The following is a 22,472-nucleotide window of genomic DNA, read 5'->3' as shown; positions in this document are numbered from 1 at the left end:
TCCATGAGAGGCATATTATGCTTGCCCCCATGAGAGGCAAATTTGGATGAGAGGTGTATTTAATATCCCATGAGAGGCGTATTCATTGGCTTGGGGATATTATTAGTTAAGTTTGACTATTTATTGTTGTGAAATTAACCAATGTTTGATCATTTATATTTTCATGTTATAGAAAATGATTTGTTTATAACGATTCTCACATTAACTTAATATATATTGTTAGACTCAATTGGTGTTTAAAGATAAGTGAATATATGTCTACGATAATGTTGGGCTTAGCATCAACCTATTCTAGATTATTCACATTTATTTATGGATGCCAACATATTTATTTACTTGATACAGTATGCCAATGGATGCGTTTATTTCTATGGTGTGGCCTACATTATTGGTAATTGTCAATTGCAAATCATGATACCATTATCATAGGACAATTATTTATTTGGTGATAGAGTTATATTATTATTCAAGTGAAAAAGTTCAAGAACCTTAGTGCAAGTAACCAAGCAAAACGCTTCAATTATTTTTGTAAAGAGGGATAACTTTGGGCACAATCATAACCAAATCACTAATTACATACATTGAGAGCCTTCTCACAGCATGTGGGGAGATTGTACATACCCAATGATGGTGTCGTACATGCTCTCTTACTTTTTACTATGTCTCTTGTGAATTTCTTGTATATAGAAGCTTAAGTTGTGGTGAGAGGATAACCTTGGGGATCAAGATTTTGCCTATTGGATAATACTACCACACAAAAGTTCATGGATCAAGACTACAATTTCTCTTCACCTCCCTTTTAACTTGGTGCTATCACGAAAGAATAGGCTTCTCTTTAGTTATTTTAGCTTGGTTCCTAACACAATAAGGAGGCTAATACATAAGGCATTGATACTTTATTCTATATATAAAGTTTTAAATATATTAAAAAATCTCATATAGAAGGGTTGTGAGCTATTTTCACCATCACCATCATCCATATATATAAGGGAGGAGAAGCCTTATAAACAAGCTACTAAGGCTTGCATGTTACTGTAGTCTCTTGCCAAAGAAGCATGAAAGGGAAGGGGAGGAGAGGGGTATGTCATTGTTCATCATTCTTTTCCACCATCATTATAGCCTATAGGCTACATTTCAAGCCCACAAATTCAGTGTGATGAGACTCTAGTAGCCTATCTGGATGATGTAGTTGTAGGAACCAATGAGGCTTTACTTTTTTAAAGTTCTACTAGTATACATATTTATTTGAAAAAAGAGAGAAATTTGTTGTTAATGGCTTCCCTTAATGTTAACTAAGGTCCATTTTAAAGCTTAAAATTTTGTTCATGTGTAGAGAGAACTCAAAGGAACTCAAAGGGATAGTGATTGAGGAATCACATTGAGATCAATATTTGGGCTATCAATACAAGCAATAACTTTCACAACAAACTATTCCCTTGGGAGATTAGACTCCATACTCACCTATACTACCCAAAGATTTTGATTCTTCACCACCATCATCTACCATGGAGCAAAGTGTTGATCTTTCACTGATGTCGATAGAAGATAAATACAAGGAGCACATACGACTATAGGAGTAACTCACTACACTCAAGAGATTGTGCAGTGAAGATTTCAATCAAATTACCTTGCTATGTGGTTGCTACATTTGATATCCAACCTCAACATAAGGAGGCGAGGATTAGTAAGACGATATAAACATAGGAAAAATAAGAGAGAGTTCATGGCACCAACATTGGGTACAATCTTCTCCATGCATTGATAGGGCTCTCCTTAATACATGTATTTAATGTTTTGATTATGCTCATGCCCAAATTATCCCTCTTTACAAAAATAATGCAAGATTTTTTCTTGCTTATTTAAACTAAGGTTATTGATCCTTTTTGCATCAGTAATATAATTCTATATCTAAATAAATATCCATGCCAATACTAATGGCATTATGCCTAATGACATCTGTAAATAAATGTGAATAACCTTAAATTGGCTAATGCTTGGCCTAATACCATTGTAGACATATCCTCACATGTCTCTACACATCAACCGAGACTAATAATAAAAAAATTAGCATGACAATCATGATAAACAAAGCATTTTCTATTATACTAAAATATAAATGATCCAACATCGATTTTCACCAAAATAAATAGTCAAACTTGACTGATAATATCCCCCAACCAATGCATTTCCTCTCTTGGGCATTTGCTTCTCATGGGATATTAAATACACCTCTCATGGAAAAGAAAAATGTGCCTCTCATGGATATAATCCTCTGAAGCTAAACACTTCTCACAAGCACATGTCTCTCACATGGACACATGCCTCTCAAGCTATACGCCTCTCATGGGTGTATGCCTCTCAATTTAAATAGATCCCTCTTGCGGACATATGGCTCTCATGCCAAATAAAGGTTTCTCATGAGCATGTTTCTTTGAAGCTAAATAAATGCCTCCTAGAAATCTATGCAAATAAATATCTCTCATAGCTTCTCTCTTCATAGTCTCTTTCATAGCCAGTTTAGAACAATCCTTAATGGCATAATCTCTTATCCTATAGTAGCAACTTGACAAATATTTTAATCTCAATTTTATTCTTATCCCTATGAACCTTATTTGTCAATAATATGTGTATATTTTAGCTTGCGAGTAGAATATGAACCATTTTTTGTACCTTTGTGACTAGCCACAAAAGCTTGATATGTGACATATGTAAGGGACCTATTTTGCCAATATTAGTCTTCTTATAATAAAACAAAAGCAAACTCCTCAAATGACAAAGCATTAGGATTGTCTTTCGTCATCAAAAAATTGCTATATGCATTGGGATTATCTTTCATCATTGAACAAATGGTAGATGCAAAACTATGATATGCATTAAGAAGTCATTAAGAATAGTCTTCACATGTAAATTGTTTGGCAAAATCTCATTGTATTACAATGAAAAATGACAAAGCATCGGGGTTTCCCATCATCATCAAATGAATATTTGATGTGAAACCCACATTACAAGTTAACATAAATTCTCATCAGATCTATCCCAATTGGAAAACATGAAGTGATAGGTGTCAATAACTATGCTCGAGCCAAATGTGGATTTAGGGTTGCAAGAATGCACTTACACAAATTAGAGAAGAAAAAGCTTGAGAGCATACAATACAAGGTGTATCAAGAAGTATAAATATACAAGATTTACAAGAACTAAGTTTGTTCTAGAAAGCCGAGGGGGTGGAACTGAGGAAATAAAGGTGCATTGGTAGTCAAAATATGGGAACATTGATTGTTGATTATTCTATTTGTACTTTTCATGTATTATTGTTGTTTGAGTGCTTGTGAGAGAAAAGACAACAAATTTGGCAAAAGCATTATATCTATGAAGACTATGAAGAGGACGCTTTTATAAATATGGACTCGATATGATGTTTCAAGTTAAACCCATCAGAGAATCAATGAAGGTGTGATACTTTGTTCTGGAAAGCTCTTGGGAGCCATAAATACATGTGCTATATAAAGGGCTTATTTAAAAATTGAATGGAAAGGGGTGTGTTTTATTTAGGAAAAATTCATAGATAAGGGTATTTATGAATATGCCTTGAATGCACGTGATGTAGAGTGTATAGATATAGTCAACCCCCAAGTAAAGTTCTTATGGTTGTTTCTAGATATTTTTCCATGATTTTGCTTATGAAAGAGATGAATGTGGCGGTTGTAGGTGATACAATTTTGTGTGATATGTTTCCATTTTTATTGGTGTTCTCTAGAGAACTCCACCAAATGGCAAGTAAACCACTAGAGTAACAAGTGGCTATCCATGTCACCTATAATGATGCACATACCTCATGTATTTTTAATGTTTTCATCATTAATAATACCATTCCAACCTCATAGAGTTTAGCACTCACTAGTGGGTGGTTAGATACGATCCTCCATTGGCATAGTAGGAGATGCTTAAGCACAAATGGTCTATCATATATAATCCACTTTTTCCTCCAAGCATCAAGGTTCATGTTTTATTTTTATAAAAATAAGAGCTACTATGCAAGAATTTTCATAATATGCATGAATGCAACAATAGTGCAAGGATTCATAATTCTTACTAGTTTTCATGTGGTGTTAAGGTCCAAGGACTCATGTCTTAAGAACATTTCATTGCTCTCCTCCCACTCTATTATGTCATGGGGAGTTAGGAGCCATGGAGCCTTCATTGTTGATGCTTTAGCTTAGATTCATAGTACTACCAGAGAAACATATTAAATTTATACATGGGGCCTTGAGTCATCAACTTAACATCTAACACATCATTAAACTACCATGCCATCCTTGCATGCTTCAACATTGCCCCAATGTTTCACATTCATCACTTACAATCACAAGCTCTCATTGTTCAAGGGGATTCATGACTCCTTACCAGTCAATTATAAGTTATTAAATACGAGTCTTGTGTCCTTGGATGCTCACAATTTATCTCAATAGGGTAATTCATGCAACATGGTCCATGCTACATGGACCATGGTACATTTACTTTGGCATTTTGTTTCCATGTTGTGACTTGTTGTTTGGATTATTATGGTTGTTATTAGCAGTATGGAAATAAAAAATATGTTAACCACTCCAACTCTGACTTTCTTGTTCCTCTTACTTTCCATTCGATAAACTTTTGTAGGCCTTCAACACATATCAACTCTTTTTTCTTCATGTTCGGTTAGGTCTCACTAGCTTAGTTTAAAGGGAAATCTCTTAGATCTTAATTCTCATTTTTGCCTACTAATAGTCTTGTGCTTATCCTCTTTCAAAAAGGCTTGATAGTTCTAGTAGATCTTGGTCCTTATTACCTCTCACCACTTTAACAACATTATGCATAGCCACTTTTAGAAAGGCTTGAGACTTCTAGATAGCTTAGATCCCAGCTCTAGTTGAGGAAAAATGAATATTGAAAAATCTATCTAGATTTTGGAGATACATTATTAGATGTACTCAAACATGAACACATTAGAATCAATATGACACCAACACACCCTAACTCTTGATCATTAGGCATATGCTTAGACAACACTGTGTTATTGTTCACCTTAAAGCTATTATTTATGAAAAAGCAAAGGATTTGAGTAGAAGCATATATCCTATCCAATCTAGCATTTCTAATATGAAGGCCCTTTAGGTTATTGGACCAGATAAAGCCATTGTGAGAGTTAATAACAATAAAATTGAGACAAGCATTTCTTTATTTACCCAAGATGATGGAACTCATTCCCTTGAACCTCTATTCTACTTCTTAAACCATGTTAAAGTCACCCATGCAAATAATGGGGCATCTTAGAACTAGAAAGGACTCCCACATGTGAGTTCTAGTCCTAACAAGACTAGAATGTTAAGAGACTCCACTATTACCTCTTACATTGTAGGTTGATAGACTACCCACCTAGTCTCTAGGTCAATAGAGGTTTTGAGACCAAGATTAATGGATCTATTCTCAAATATTAGGGCTTTACATCCAGGGTTATGAGTAGTGAATATCCACTTCAAATAATAAGAGATACTCTTAATATATTTAAATAGTTAGATCCATTTTTGATTTCTTGTAACCTAATGACATCATGATTAAGATTGTCAAGAAACTTCTAATCCTTAATTATCTTAGTTCTCAAACAATTGGTTAGCCCTTTGATATACTTATAATAAATTAACTTAATAAACTACATCATTTGTGCTATCCCTCTCGCCACTCTAGTGTAGTGCCTTCAAGGCTTGCTTTGTTGAGTACCTTGCATCCATCGTAAAATGTTTAGCATGAGCATACAAAATTAAAAATTAAAACTATATTCATGCTACTTAATAACAACTCAGTACCTACACAAAATCCATAGCCAAGCAAGTTGTGTATAGTCTAGGCTAGAATTCCACAAACTTTAAATCCTCTTTCATCACCTTGTTTTGACATGTCAACCACGCCTATGTATCTCCACAACTCTTGGCAATCATCGATAAGAAGTGCCAAATATATGTTAACATCTCTAGCTTGGTGTTTTCTTGGAATTATGAGAAACAATTATAGGTCTTAAAGTAAATAAAAGGTGGCAAGTTGTAGTTACTGGCCAAGTAGACAATATACTTGAGCACATGGATAATTGATTTACGCTATCCAAGGCAACACCCATCTCAATTTGTTGTGGACCTTGTTCAAGCTCTAACAATTTTGAATTGATATGCTTCAAGGCAAGACAATCCATGGGAATGCGCATAATCCCATCTATACTTACATCCTTTGCTCCCCAATCCATAAATCTTGCTAAGTCTGGGTTTTGAAATATGTGTTGTATATAGGATGCCAATGGAAAATGCCAAAGTACTTTGCGAGGACTCTTTCCACTCATATCTTTATAATGAGGTGTTTCACATTTTGGGCACCTCTTTTCATTCTTATAATTGCCTCTGTACAAAATACAATCCTTGGGACATGGGTGTATTGTGTTATAGTCGAGAGTCCAAGCTTGGTTAGTATCTTTTTCATCTCTTGATGTAGGAAGGACATTGTTTGTGGTGGGGGTAAAATTTTTTTTGAGATAGTAACATGCAACATTTGAAACAAACACCACATTTAGATTTAAGTATTAAGAAATTTAAAAATATCTCAATTAATATTGACAATCAAGAAGTCACTTACTTTATTATTGCTAAAACAAATACATTACTCCAAGCATAATGATTTTGGAGGTTAGGAATAAGCAAACACATGTTTAGAAGTGTCAATTTTGAGCCTTTGTAGATTTGATTAAGCAATTCACCCTAAGAAAAAAGTATTTATCATGTGTGCCACTTTCTCTGTACCAATCATTAATAAAATCATCCATGCCATCATCATCATCATCATCATCATCATCATCATCATCATCATCATCATCATCATCATCATCATCATCATCATCATCATCATCATCATCATCATCGATGTCATCATCCTTGTTGTCAAGTTGCAAGTCAGATAGTTTCTTCAATTTGGCATAATTGCTTGAATCACTCCTCCAAAAGAGTTGCATGCATTCAATTGACATATGAGAGATGCCATGAGAGGGTAGATGTACATTGTTCTCTACATCATAATATCGAAGCTATCACATTGGCATGATTATGAGCATTCAAGATGTAAGAAACAAACATACCTAGCTATAAGAATCCAAAACAATAAACATAAGAGTAAAGTATACTAATCATAGACTAATCTTAGTATGTAAGAGCATAAACACCCCAAGAAGACTCATGTGAATGACATTCACGTCATGACCTTCGATGTAAGCCTCGACACCTATCACACCAACATGGAATATGTTCCTCTTCATAGTAAGATGAAGTTGCAAGTGGCTCTTCTCCATGTCTCATCATGGTAGTACGACCTCCATGGCTATGATACGGAGGTGATGGTGCACGAGAGGAGTCTAAATTTGTACAAATAAAGAAGTTAAACTTTGATACACTTTTCTTAAGATTGCTGTTAAAAAACCCTCAATACTCTCATCACATTGTGTCGAATCTTATTCTCACTACTAGTACTAGAACATACAAGTGTGATCAATAAAAAAATAACATACTACATTATTTCTTCTTATATGCATACAAATAGCAAGCGTGCCATGATTCTTGAAAATAAGAGATTTGAGGGATTCCATGAGGAGTCCTGGATCTTATTTTGATGAGAGATGTGACTATGAGTGACATTCTCACAGTAGAAAGTATGCCTTTTGTCATTGCAATAATTTACTATGCAATCTAAATCTAGTATCAAATTACTATTATATGCATTCATATTTAATGTAACTTTCATGTCATTTTAATTTCGCTTAAATTTATTAAGGAGGCAGGATAGTCTAGGGCGGTGAGTGGTCACATACTCTGCTTGGGTTGCATGGCGAGACGTGGCTTTATAGCCACTTTTGTAAGTCTATGCTTACAAATTCTCATAGTATAAAGATACTAGCTATAGAATTGATAGAATGGAAAAAGAGTATAACTTTGGATCTGTTCTTATATAGATCAAAGACTATAGACATGCCCCCATTCCAACTGAGATCTAGATGGCCACATACCTAGAATACAGAGCGACACAAATGACACTTTTACCAACATGCCCTTTTGTGAGTATTTTTTGTAATGTTTAGATATCTTTTCAAGCTAAATTGATTTGAAAATAACTTTTTAATCATCAACTAATCTAACTTTGCTCTTATTAATGCAAGAGATTCATGGGGAGAGAGATCTTGATGTGTTTGCTAGAGAGGAGGAGCAAGGTAGACAAATAGACAAGGAGCGAACTTGAGCCAATATATCCTCACAGCAACTACCTCTCTTGATGATTCACATGACATAGTGATGATGATGATGATGATGACAGTGGAAGCAGCTAGCCCTTAGTGGCTTTTGTTGATATTTCGTATATACAACCATACAACTTGCTTTTAGATTATATAAATCTTATTTTGTACATGTTGACATTGTATACATACGCATTTATATTCACATATTCACTCTATTTCACATGTTCTTGTCTCTTCGAGTTTATTTTGTGCAAGTTTGATATTCAAAATGATGACTATTAATTAAGTAGAAAGAAACACCAGAGCATGGAAGAGAGAGCTTTATTCTATGAATTTGTCATCTTTTTCTTTTTGAAAAATTGAGCGTTGCTTATGTGACATCTTAAACAGTATGCATAATTTAATTGACGTAAAGAGCATATCTAAAAATATCTCTTATGTGACATGGTCATAATGACATCGATAGCGACGTCCAATGAGTTGTTTAAGTAATGCAAATTGACATAACTATACTCATGGATTGTAGTAGTGATGGTATAAAAGCCCTTTAGTTAAGGATCAAATATTGTTCATTAATGGCATAGCTTAATTATTTTTAATTAATGACATAATTAAATAATAATCTCTCAAGGCCATGGAATTGGCCTCATGGTTTAATGCAATTCTTAAGGATGTTGGGCACATTGAGCAAATTTACGATGGTAGGATAGGATTTTATGAAATCGTTTTTAGTAATAGGGATGCTACATAGAAAGTTCTTAGCTAAGGGATCTACTGAGCATACTCAACCATAGTCTTGAAAGCTACCTTGTACCTGGCCAGCTTTACTACTAGAAGTGGCCACAATGGGCTACTGCTTGCTCAACCATGGCATGCATGAGCTACCAAACGTGAAGCAAGAACCACTTGTGGATACGTAAATGTTTTAGCAATAGGTAAGTCAAAATTTGAAAAAGCATGAGAATCTAGCAGTAATGATCCCTCGGGATAAGATAGCCCAAGGAAGCGAGTACCACTCAAACTGTAGCAAAAGATATGTTCTATTATTTACCAATGCTTAATGCTTAGGATATGCATAAACCCGCTTATCTATGAGACTGCAAATTGAATGTCAAGCCTCATAATGCACACATAAATCAAGCATCCAATAGCTTGCAAATAGAGAAAAACATTAAAGTAGCCTCCAATACCATGAAGGCTCAACTTCAAACCTATCTCTATAGGAGTAGCAATAGGCTTGCAGTCCTTAAGACCAAATCTTTGTAGTAAGGTTTCAACATACTTTGTTTGACACAAAGCAATATCTCCATCACTCTACTTGAATTGAATGCCCAAATAATGATACAATAGGCCCAATTTTGACATGTCAAAAGTTGACTTCAACTCAACCTTAAAATCACTAATGTATGTCTCATTAGGAATAGTGAGCAATATGTCATTGACATAAACCACAATGATTGGAGGCACATATGAGGTGCTTTTAGTTGGACTATTCAAAACACTATGTTTAGTTAAGTATACATGTATCTTCCATACCAAGCTTGGGGTGCTTGCTTTGGACTATATAAAGCTTTTTCAATCAGAACACTTTGTTTTCTTTCCCTTTCTACAAAAAGTCATGAGGCGAAAGAATATATACTTCCTCCATTAAATCACCATTTAGAAATTGAGTTTTGATGTCAAATGATGTACATTTTAACCATTATGAGCTATTTGTGTAGAAATACTACAAATAATTGTCAGACTACAATTGGGAGCAAAGGTCTTGTTAAAATTGATGCCCTTTTGTTGATCATAACCCCTTGTCACAAGTTTAGCTCTTTGTAGTGATTAACACTACTATTTTGGCTTGTGCTTAAATCGAATTGTAAACTCCACTTGGTATCAGTTAGCTTCTTGCCAAGAGGCAAATCACATAAGAACCAAGTATTATTTTTGATGATAGTATCATGCTCAGATTGCATAGCAATCATCCAATTCTTTGAATTTTGTATCTTTCCAAAAGACAAAGCATCATCTTCATCAGTAGAACCAATAATTGCATAACAATGTGATGCATAACATGCAACACTATATCCTAAACAAGGAGCATGAATGAGTATGACTAGCCAATGTTGCATCCAACTGTTTATCTCATAATGTTTGTGCCACCTATTTTTGCATAGCCCTAGACTAATCAATCTTTGCTCTCTCATCAAGAAGTACATAATTTATATTATCATGAGAAATAGGTTGATTTATGTTATCATAAGAAACCTACATAGACTAAAAAAGTTGTATGGGAAAGTAAAAGCTAAGCGACATCTTCCAAAAATAAAATATTATAGTTAATCAAGATACACTTACTTTATGGGTGGCATAACTTATAATTTTTGTCTTCATTACTTTACCCAACAAAAATCCATCTTACAACCTTGTTATCTAACTTTTTGCATTGTTGCAATGGTATCAAAGCATAAGCCAAGCAACCAAAAAATATGCAAATGGCTCACTTATAGCTTTTTACCATGTCAAATCATATATGGAATGATAGACTACAAAGCCTTAGTGCGACACCTTTGTTAACTACATAGGCCCCACATAAGAACCTCAAGCTAGAAACTATGTGGGAAAGCTTGACTCTTAACCATGCCTCCATTAGTGATCGATCTATTTTTTCTCTTAAATATATTTTATTGTGGTGTATATGGTATCATACATTGGTGTTTTATCTCATATTTAACTAGATATACATTAAATTCTTCGAACATATATTTCCCTTGTCGATCTAAATGGAGAGCGCCTGCTCTACATTTTGACAAATTTTCAACCATACTAACAAATTACTTGAATCACAAAAACACTTTGGACTTGGCTTTTAAAAAATATACCTATGCATACATGGACTAGACTTCAATGAAAGTCACGCTGTATATTTAGTTGCCAAGAGCTATTGTTTCCATTGGACCACACCACTATGTATAAGCTATAGTTTTTGCAAAAATCTCTCATTGAACCATCTTCTAAAAAAGAAGCACCCTAGAGTTTACCCAATATGTAGCCTTCACAAATATCTTTTTCATGCCCCTCAAGAGTAGGTAATGAAGACATCATATTAGATTTGAGTAGGTGGAACGAACAAGAAAAATATAGATGACCAAAATGTGCCACATACCAAAATCTTGCATCTAAAATTGCGTATGAACCATCAATGGCACATGCCATGTCTTCCACACATTATCCATAGTTATTGAGCTCTTACAACCCATGACATAGTGAATCAAATGCAACAATCATATCCTCCTAAGAGAGATCATGAATTGTGTATCTGTCATCCACAAACTTCATTATCAAGCCAATCTTGGTGAGTGCAAAAACTAACAACAAATCTTTTTTAATCTTAAGTACATACAGAGCATCCCCATAAGTATGAAATTACTATGATTAATAATAGTTAGTATAATTTTTCTAACTCCTTTTATAGGATAAGAGGGGTTATTGGTACATGTCACAGTACTGCCCTTAGGAATAGTCTCAAAAGAAGCAAAAAATTATATGTACTATAAAAAGTCATGAGGCTAAAAAATATATACTTCCTCATTTAAATCACCATTTAGAAATTGAGTTTTGATGTCAAATGATGTAGATTTTAACCATTATGAGCTACTTGTGTACATATACTACAAATAATTGTCATACTACAAGTGGGAGCAAAGGTCTTGTTAAAATCGATGCCCTTTTGTTGATCATAACCCCTTGTCACAAGTTTAGCTCTCTGTAGTGATTAACACTATTATTTTGGCTTGTGCTTAAATCGAATTGTAAACTCCACTTGGTATTAGTTAGCTTCTTGCCAAGAGACAAATCACATAAGAACCAAGTATTATTTTTGATGATAGTATCATGCTCAGATCGCATAGCAACCATCCAATTGTTTGAATTTTGTATCTTTCCAAAAGACAAAGCCTCATCTTCATCAGTAGAAGCAATAATTGCATAACATGCACTATGAGACCCTAAATAAGCAACGTAAATGAGTATGACTAGCCAATGTTGCATCCAACCTATTATCAGAAAATGTTTGCACCAGCTATTTTTGCATAGCCCCAGACTAATCAATCTTTGCTCTCTCATCAAGAAGTACATAATTTATATTATCATGAGAAATAGGTTGATTTATGTTATCATAAGAAACCTACATAGACTAAAAAAGTTGTATGGGAAAGTAAAAGCTGAGCGACATCTTCCAAAAATACAATATTACAGTTAATCAAGATACACTTACTTTATGGGTGGCATAACTTATAATCTTTGTCTTCATTACTTTACCCAACAAAAATCCATCTTACAACCTTGTTATCTAACTTTTTGCATTGTTGCAATGGTATCAAAGCATAAGCCAAGCAACCAAAAAATATGCAAATGGATCACATATAGCTTTTTACCATGTCAAATCATATATGGAATGATAGACTACAAAGCCCCAGTGGGACACTTTTGTTAACTACATAGGCCCCACATAAGAACCTCAAGCTAGAAACTATGTGGGAAAGCTTGACTCTTAATCATGCCTCCATGAGTGATCGATCTATTTTTTCTCTTAAATATATTTTATTGTGGTGTATACGGTATCATACATTGGTGTTTTATCTCATAGTTAACTAGATATACATTAAATTCTTCAAACATATATTTCCCTTGTCGATCTAAATGGAGAGGGCCCACTCTACATTTGACAAATTTTCAACCATACTAACAAATTACTTGAAGCACAAAAACACTTTGGACTTGGCTTTTGAAAAATATACCTATGCATACATGGACTAGTCTTCAATGAAAGTCACGATGTATATTTAATTGCCAAGAGCTATTGTTTCCATTGGACCACATCGCTATGTATAAGCTGTAGTTTTTGCAAAAATCTCTCATTGAACCATCTTCTAAAAAAAAAGCACCCTACGGTTTACCCAATATGTAGCCTTCACAAATATATTTTTCATGCCCCTCAAGAGTAGGTAATGAAGACATCATATTAGATTTTAGTGGGTGGAAGGAAAAAGAAAAATATAGATGACCAAAACATGCCACATACCAAAATTTTGCATCTAAAATTGTGTATGAACCATGTGCCATGTCTTCCACACATTATCCATAGTTATTGAGCTCTTACAACCCATGACATAGTGAATCAAATGCAACAATCATATCCTCCTAAGAGAGATCATGAATTGTGTATCTTTCATCCACAAACTTCATTATCAAGCCAATCTAATTGGTGAGTGCAAAAACTAACAACAAATCCTTTTTAATCTTAAGTACATACAAAGCATCCATAAGTATGAAAATACTATGATTAATAATAGTTAGTATAATTTTCCTAACTCCTTTTATAGGATAAGAGGGGTTATTGGTACATGTCACAGTACTGCCCTTAGGAATGGGCTCAAAAGAAGCTAATAGATTATGTACATAAATAATATGCTTTGTGCTACCATTGTCAAATTACCATATATCTAATTCCATAATAGACGTGCAAGAATCATGTAAAGAAGGGTCATAACTTCATTGTACACTAAATATCCTTTTTATATTCTACACAAAATTTGCAAATTTTAACTTAGAAGGAGAGGCATCTTCAAACATCCATAGTAGCTATTTCTTCTTAGTCTATTTTGTAGCCAATTCAAGACAATCCTTAATGATATGATATTTTTCCCTTACAATACCTGCAAAACATTCAACACTCTCTTTTCTTCTTATCATTATCAATCTTCTTTGTCCAAGCACCTTATCAATCTTCTTCGTTTAAGTAGACAATATTTGCATATCTCTACTTGCTAATAGAAAATCAAGGTTTTCTTTATCTTTCTAACTAGCCACAAAAGCTTGGTTTGCAACACACATGATGAACCTATTTTGCCTAGAATTTTCTTCTTGTCGTAAAATAAAAATGAATTCACCAAATGACAAAGCATTCAGATTGCTTTTCATCATCACACAAATAGTAGATGCAAAACTTGGACAAGAATTAGGAATACTATTGCGAATAGTTTGCACAAGTGAATTGTCTCGCAAAATCTTATATGTAGCAATCAACTGCTCTTTAAGGTCTTTGATCTTACAGATCCATGGAGTCACCTTCATCCATACGTTCACTCTCTAACTACTTATGTAGATAAGTAACACATGTCTTATTTCTTCCTCGATACAAACATCCAAGACTATCTTATGTATCCTTAGTTGTCTTACATGAATGAATATGTGGGATCATGGTATATTTAGCAACCAATGCAATCAAAGTATGAGCCACTGCATCTCTATCATCTCGATGAATTTACTTAAGAGTAGGTGATGGTGGTACTCTAGCATCAATTAGAACAAACTAGAACCTATAACATCCTCAACAACACCTCCTTTTGTTACTTATGTTGTTCTTGTAGCTTTTAGAATACCACCAAGATGTCTTTCGATTCGATACACAATGTTCCAAAGCCCCTTTCAATACATGATACATGATATAAACCCACAATGGATAGTTGGTTTCATCCAACTTATCCTCAACAGCCAGCATATGGAATGTATGATTGTTGCCAACCATGGGCTATTAACTATACTTGATGCAAAACTTTCATGTATAGGAAAAAATATGCACAAAATCAATATGTGCTATATAGCACAATATAAAGGAGATTGTAAGGGCTCTTACCGTATAGAATTAACAAATATCTAACATTCTACACAAAATGACAAAATAGCATATGCAATATTACTAATAAAGTGCAAATAGAGGTTGAAATGAATCCGAATCACACCGTACCCATAGAGCTCTCTTGTAGTATTTATCAACTTCTAAATGGCAGTCAAATCTTGTTTCGATTTTAGGAAATCGGGTGAAGGGTGTTGACAACTCTGCCCAAGAGGTTGAAGTTCATTCTTATGCCAATTTTTGGATTTAGGGTTGCAGGAAAGCAAGTGTGCAGCTTGGAGAGGGAGAAACTTATGAGAGCACAAAAAGTATACTAAGAAGTATCAATAGAGAGTATTTACAAGACTAAGTATACCCTAAAAGTGAACATGCATATAGACAAGATCGGGGGGAAAAAACCTCTGCAAGAGGGGAAAAAGTTTGTCAATAGTCCTAAGTGTATCCACACACATTACTATCGAAACAAGTTAGCAAAGCAAATTTGTGGGAGTCAAAACCCATTGCAATGTATGGGGCAAGTATTTAAGAGAATGTCCTAAGCTTAAAAAATATGAGTCGGAGATCGATGAGGAGTAAAAGAAATCTTAGGAGTGGTGGCTTGAGCTAACAACTCTCTATAAGAACTAAAGAAGAAGATGATGAAGGTTGGTGTGCAATTGAGAATAGAGCAGATAAGCAATGATCAATGGCTAAGCAAGAGCTATATGTGCCAAAAAGCCAGTCATTAACCTACCTCAAATCACAAATTTTAAGAATACGGTATTAATTTCTAAGAAATATTAAGGCACTACAAGGCTTAAAGTTAAAATGACAAACAAATTATTGCTTGTGATTAAATACTCAACACACACCATTAGTTTGAATGTTAGCTAGGCTTGTTGTGTTTGATGAACTACTCAGTTGCTTTGGCAACGATATGTAAAATCATGTAGATATGGTGGTTTTGTTTTGGTGATTATAATAGTTTACATTTCTTTTATGATGCATATATCGATGACCCTTGTTAATCCAAGAGGTCAACAATGTGAGATCGTAAAAACCAACTTTTGAATGCATGATTTTAGCTTAAAGTCTCACATTACATGTTTCTAACAGGCAATACTATGAGGAAATAAAAAAATTTATTACAATATTGCGGGGAAGTTAAAAACATATTACAAGAAGGTCAAAGGGCTGATACAAGGAAGCTATATAATCACATGTATCGTAGTCCTTGTGACGAAATCAAATCTACAAATTAGTCATAAACATTAGCATCCCTTTGTTTGTTAATGTGCAATTCGAATTAATAATTTATGTGGCACTCTTCTTTCCCTCGTAACACATAAACTTGGAAGGTTTTCAAAGACGATGAAAACTTGGTGTGTTATGCTAATCAACGTTAAGTTCCTTCGAAATGGCTCGCCAGCATTGTAAGTAGTAGACCTAGTGAGCTACCAAACTATGGAAAATAACATGCATGCACAATGGTGTTGAACAACCGAAAGGTAAAAGTTTGCTTGAGCCTGCAACTAGAATATACAACATTAAGACCCTTACCAGCTTGTTGTAAGATCATTAGTGACATCCTTGTAATTGGCAGTCGTCGACAATCTCGAGTTCTCTAAATTCCATAGCGCCAATCGACTGTTTTTTCGCCGGATGGGCTAGCTGCAATAGAGAAAACAATGGAGTTGGTGCTGGGAAATCGATTGTTTCAGCTTCTGTAAAATGGACTGCGCACCTCGTGTCAAAAATCTTAGCGTTGTAATACACCAAGTAAACTCGGCAAACGACATGTATGAAAAGAGAAAAGAGTATTCCTAAGTGACGTCAAAAATCAAGAAGACTGTCATGCGAGGGCGTACATCTTCGAGAAGAAGAGAAAATATCAGACATTTGCAGCAAGCTAGGCTACTAGTTACCTGCGTTCCAAAATGCTGGCTGGATGAATGTACGTTTTATTAGGTATCAGGTGTGATTCCTGCGGTGCCAGCTGCACTACCGCGCCCATTGCTGAGTACGTGCAGGAGCTGGTTGCTCATGCATACCCTGTAGCTCATCATCGTTTTGATCATATGTAGCTTCTTGCTGTTGCATGTAATTTGCCTGCTGAAAACGTCGACCAGCGACTTGTAACTCGTTTGATTCTTGGCGACCAGTGACGTATGTCATCTGCCACGTCTGTTGTATTTTTGCCAAGGTCAGTGCAACAATAATTTACTCCCCACCTAAGTGAATTATGTAAATACGTTATTAACTCTACTCTAATCGCAATTACACTCCGTAAGAATATTATGCGGCGGCAAACGAAATAGAATTCTACCTGGTTCGACGTAGTAGCTGCATAAGTACTATTGCCAGGGTCAGATACTATATTGGGGCTAGTCGACGGATTCATGCTAGTATTATAGTATCGATCATCCTCATCCCCAGCTGCAGCTACTGCATATTCGTTATGACCAGGGAGTGCCGGAAGCTGTATTCGATTTTGCATAATAGCTCCATAAGCTTTGGTATCAGCCCTGGTCAAATTAGGAGGCTTTTTCCCACCACCCGAAGACGACGATGGCTTGGATTGATGAGGCAGCGAGCTGGGCGCCGAGAGATCCCTAATAGCTGTACCGAGGGCCTTTGACGTATCGGCCCGGATCAGATTCGGAGGAGAGGCTTTCATAGTGTTGCCCTTATATTTTATACTATCAATTATAACATTGGCTGGGGACTGCGTATAATTAGTGGAAGGCTGGCTGGAACTGGACATGAGATTGAGCTGCTGGCCAGTGTTATCTGTTGGCACGATCTGCATAACTACTGCTGCGCCAGGAGGCCGTGAAGCTGGAGCGGCGCCGCTGGCGGCGATCCCGATATTCCCAATCGAGAACGTCATCTCTTCCAGCGCACTGTCCAAGCATTGGAGAGGGACCGATCTTCTTCTTGTTTGCACGTTCTTACAATTCGTCTTTTGCGTCGCCCATTGATCAGCACCTGCTTCAATATTGTCACCAGCAGTCTCGTTCTTATCAACGCCACCTGCAGAGCAAACGTGCGTTCTTGGTCAGTTGTCAAGTGGTACAGGATATTACTAGGTATTCGCAATGCTGCTTCATCCATTTTTCACACAAGAGTCTGGGAGAGAATACACAACGTACTAACATGATACATAAAAGAATTGGACCTTGTGTGTTGGTATCATCGATACAGCTGTCGGGTTCGGACACGATATAAGGAGGACGATGTTGCTGGTCGTCGTAAAACTGCATATTAGGATAATTGTTGTACATGGCATTAACATTGGCCGGAGGGGATTTCGATGGACCTGATGTTGCTGCTGCAGGAGGCAATACTGGGCCTGCAGCTAGCTGCATCATCGGTGGCCCTGCAGCTCGTTGCATGGACGTTGGCGGCCAATCATCGTCGTGTGCGTATCTCATGTAATTATTGTCGTTATGAGGATTAGGCCGAGTCCTGAACTTCTGCTGCTGCTGCTGTATCATGTAATTAGGGTCTGGCTCAATGTAATTACTGACTCCTTCGCCCGATACCTGTCGACGACGATGATGACGATGGCCTCGCCGTCGACCTCTCGGCGACGAGTAATTAGCCGCATCGTTGCTGCTTCTGCTGCCGCCGGAATCCGAGCTGTCGCCAGAGCTGTGATACGACTTCGTCTCTCCATTGGCCGATGCTTCAATCGTTTTGACCCACGATGACAATCCTTCCTGATTCAGGTCATATCGTATCATGCAGCCATATTGCAAAATCCTCCAAGAGTTATATTCTCGCGGCCATGTTACTGCATTATACAGAGTCGATTGTGGCGTGTGGCCAGCTAAATTAACTAGAGGCGTACGTTAATAAGGGATATGCTTATTCCTGATTACCATGGAGGCAGCGCTGAAGGCCAGATCCTTGGTATTTGGAACCATAATTTCGAGCACCAGCTGGCTCCTGCTTAGCTGTTTATCATAGATTCATAATCGTTCCAATGAAGCCAAACCTTCTACTATTCACTGCTTGAAATATTCACAAACGTCTGTTACTAACTGACTCAGGAAATACCTGGACACGGGCATTGACTAGAGTGGTCACGTATCGAACGTGCTTCCCGACTATATTTGGAGTCTAGAACCCATCCATGCATTCAGATCCAAAGTGCAATAATGAGCATTTGGATACTCGTGATAATACGACAGGACCAAACTTGTCATCATGTATACATATGTCTGTGTGTGAGGATTGAACTTATGATATTTACCATGAACAGCAGAAGCTTCCCTGGAACCACAACGATATACCGTTCGTCCTTCTTGTAGGCTGTCTTAGCTTTACGAAGGAGGACTCCGTGCTTCATGATGCGTTTATCCTGCTCATGCACATCCTCCGAATTGTATATTGTAAGTTGGTAGACAGGCTACTAATTATTTGTTTCGTCTGCGTCAATGGTCGTTTCTTTTCCGCATGAGAGCAACAAATTCTTTCTTCCAAAACAATCAAATAATACTTACAACACCAATGAGCCCTTTTTGCTTGCCTAGTTCGGCGGTCTTGTCCGCGGACAAGTTGTTCCCGATACACTGATGAAAGAAGAGACGGGTGCTTAATTGTAGGCTAGGCATCAAGGCCTAAATTTGACGGGTTTCTCAAAATTTTTTATGACAGACATTTTTTGAAAATGCCTTTCAAATGACAGATGATAGACAACCAATGCTAGTCCAATGACGAGAAAAATATGTAAATGAAAAGTACGATAAAAAGGTTCAATGAAGATAAGTAAAACACGCCAAGTAAAACACAATTTTTAAAGCTCATAGGTCATAACATCGAATGCATAACTATATAGCTTACTATTAATACTTCAATAACAATATAGAGATTAGATGATTGAGACTTTTAAATGAGCGCCATTGCATAAGTAGCAATAACATGAATCCAGTCAATCATTCTAGTAGGAACAACATGAATCCATCTACTCAATAAAATCCATGGGTGGACTAACAATAACATGAATCCATAATCCATTCAATCATTCTAGCGGCATTGCCCTCCTATTCTTTGCTCCCATCCAAATGTCCCAAACATCTTTCCAGTCAATTTGAGAGCTGTCGCATGCATCAATGGATAGCAACATTAAGGCATCCAAAGTGTCAAGGCATAAGCTAGACCTTGAGTTACTTTTTATTAGATTTTGCCTTGAAAATCCACGCTCGCATGAAGCTGTGCTTGCTGGGATAACCATGCTAGTCTGCCATAGACGCATCATACCTGGATATAAGTCCCACCATGTCTTTGTAGTGCTGCATACTTCCCAAGCATCATGCATACCTCTATTTCGAGCAACTCGATATAACATGCCAATGAAATCCTCCCGTTCATTCATACACCTTTTAATGTCAACTGTTTGACTATCAACATTAAGTTTGTTGATAAGTCTTTCTAACCATTGTTGAGTCATTTTATCCCTGTCAATTGGATCCATAGGATATGAAGAAGGATTGAATATCTTGAATGCATTGAAGACTGATAAATCTTCAAACCTACTAGTTAGAGCATCCAAAATGTTTTGCACATATGCTCGTGCAATAGAGATACATTCAGCTAGAGACCCTGTTTCACTTGCATCACCTTCGAGAGATATATTCAAGTTCAATCCCTCATGTTCACTTTCTGAATCACTTGTAGCCTTAGATTTCTCCTTCTTTTTTGACACTTTGGGAATTGGAATGTACTTCAATACATGTGTATGTGTGACACCATTCGCATCTGTATACTCCAGCTTTCCATTGCTTGTCATCTTTAGAAATTCAGTAAGATGCTTTGACCCAATACCAAACTGATTATCTTCACATATAAGATACCTTCGTTTAAATTTTTCAAAAGTCAAGTCAATAAGTGCACCAATCATAGTGACATCCATCTCTTGCCTTTGAAATTCGGAGTTTAACTTATTTAACTCTGCAAGCACATCTGCCGAAAGATGTATGATAAATTGCACCATAAAAGTTGTAGCATATCCATACCACTTCTTTTCGTGTCTTTTCCATTGCTCAAGGACAGCAGGCATGATTTTCACAAACCTTTCCATGACTTGACCTCTAGAGAGCCATCGAACTGCATGAATTTGCAACATCTTTGCATCCATTATATCATACTCATGCATGATCTTCCATAGCTCCAAGTGGCGATTTGTTGATTTACCTAACCATGCATACACTTTATTTGCAACTTTATCTACAAAAGAAAAGACATGAGGATGTGAAATAAATCCATCCTTTGCTGCTAATGCTTGTCGGTGTGCAATACAATGTATCCCCATAATACGTGGAATTAGTGTTTGAAAGCGTGCCACAACTCCAGTCCGACGACCTGTCATAGATGAAGCACCATCTGTTGCTATTGCAACAAGTTTAGACATATCCAAGTTGCTTTCTAGAAAGAATGCATTGATAGCATCATACATTGCCTGTGATGTCCCATTATCTACTGGCAATAATCGCATAAATTTGCAAAATGCATGCCCTTTGCCACCGTCACTGGTATACAAAATATAAATAATCAAATGTTTCTCCAAGGTGCGATCAGTGCTCTCATCAATGAGCATAGAAAAGAAGGGACTTTTGCATACTTCTGCATACATTTGCTTCCTTACGTGGTCTCTCATAGCCAATAACATCTCTCTTCCTGAAACTGGATTGACATATGATCCATATTCATCGGATGCAGGCATATCTGGAGTAGAAAGCTCTCTTTGCAACCTGCACAATTGTGGATATTTCTCTAGTGGCAAATCTTCACATGCACAAAAGTATACAAGCTTCATGCATGATATAATGCGCTTTTGCTCACTATGGACTATTGTGTCTAGTCCATGATCCATAGGTCCTTTACCATCATTTCTAATTTTTGTTTTAGCAATTTGAGTACGTGAAGCATTAACATGATCAGAAGTTTTTGCGTGATCATTTAATGCAGATAGTTGGATGCTTTGAGAACCTGCTTGCGTGTAGGTATTCACTTTACCAGCATCTTCACACCATTGACATTTTATCCTTTCTTCATTACATATGCTTTTGCATATATAAGCCCATGGATGAAGCAGAGTCCATTGGTGTCGCCACTTTCTTTTGACCCTTTTAGAAGAAGGATCAGCATGAGATGCACTCTCCATCTGCTCATTTTCCACAATTGCATTTACATTCTCTACATTAGATCCTTGTTGAGTAAAATTGACACTAGATTCTCCTTGAGACTTGTCACTATTCCCCCCCAGCAATGTATCCTCTTGTCTTGTAGAAATATTTTGACTTCTAGCAAAGAAAGATGTGATAGAAGGATCAGGCTTTCTTTTTCTAGTCGCACCCTTTTGAGATCCAGATGCATCCATCCTTGATTTATCTAGCTGTACATAAACAAGCCATATAATAAATATTACATTTTGTTGATATACATAAGCACTTTGAAAAAATCACATGCTGCATATGCATAATAAGAGAACTTTGTAACATA

The 22,472-nt window shown here is 36.2% G+C and overlaps 2 protein-coding genes across 2 annotated transcripts; both read right to left on the bottom strand.

The window, feature by feature from the left end:
• Nucleotides 1-14,309: 14,309 nt before the first annotated feature.
• LOC148008215 (uncharacterized) lies at nt 14,310-19,534 on the bottom strand. Its single transcript, XM_087674420.1, has 8 exons — nt 19,475-19,534; nt 19,225-19,332; nt 19,029-19,091; nt 18,851-18,925; nt 18,145-18,688; nt 17,293-17,999; nt 16,892-17,150; nt 14,310-16,637 (listed from the first exon to the last, which is right to left on the bottom strand). The coding sequence occupies exons 2-7, from the start codon at nt 19,318-19,320 to the stop codon at nt 16,968-16,970; spliced, it is 1,668 nt and encodes a 555-aa protein (XP_087530546.1). The 5' UTR covers nt 19,321-19,332; nt 19,475-19,534; the 3' UTR covers nt 14,310-16,637; nt 16,892-16,967.
• A 458-nt stretch (nt 19,535-19,992) lies between these two features.
• Nucleotides 19,993-22,350, bottom strand: LOC148008214 (uncharacterized). The gene is made up of 2 exons (XM_087674425.1): nt 21,699-22,350; nt 19,993-21,602 (listed from the first exon to the last, which is right to left on the bottom strand). Exons 1-2 carry the CDS (start codon nt 22,348-22,350, stop codon nt 19,993-19,995), a joined length of 2,262 nt encoding a protein of 753 aa, XP_087530551.1.
• Nucleotides 22,351-22,472: the final 122 nt, after the last annotated feature.

The sequence above is a fragment of the Lygodium microphyllum genome, unplaced genomic scaffold, assembly GCF_053477565.2.
Source record: "Lygodium microphyllum isolate KBCC unplaced genomic scaffold, Lygodium_microphyllum_v1.1.10 scaffold_267, whole genome shotgun sequence".
NCBI lineage: Eukaryota > Viridiplantae > Streptophyta > Polypodiopsida > Schizaeales > Lygodiaceae > Lygodium > Lygodium microphyllum.
The sequence above is the reverse complement of the archived record's forward strand: the minus strand, read 5'-3'. Positions and strand labels throughout refer to the sequence as shown.

Coding starts and splice junctions, on each gene's coding strand:
- LOC148008215 (XM_087674420.1), bottom strand. CDS start 19,320: ATGAAGCACGGAGTCCTCCTTCGTAAAGCTAAGACAGCCTACAAGAAG. Junction 18,926..19,028: donor TAGTCAATGCCCGTGTCCAG/GTATTTCCTGAG, acceptor TATGATAAACAG/CTAAGCAGGAGCCAGCTGGT. Junction 18,000..18,144: donor CGATGATACCAACACACAAG/GTCCAATTCTTT, acceptor TTTGCTCTGCAG/GTGGCGTTGATAAGAACGAG.
- LOC148008214 (XM_087674425.1), bottom strand. CDS start 22,350: ATGGATGCATCTGGATCTCAAAAGGGTGCGACTAGAAAAAGAAAGCCT. Junction 21,603..21,698: donor GCAAAGAGAGCTTTCTACTC/CAGATATGCCTG, acceptor TAAGGAAGCAAA/TGTATGCAGAAGTATGCAAA.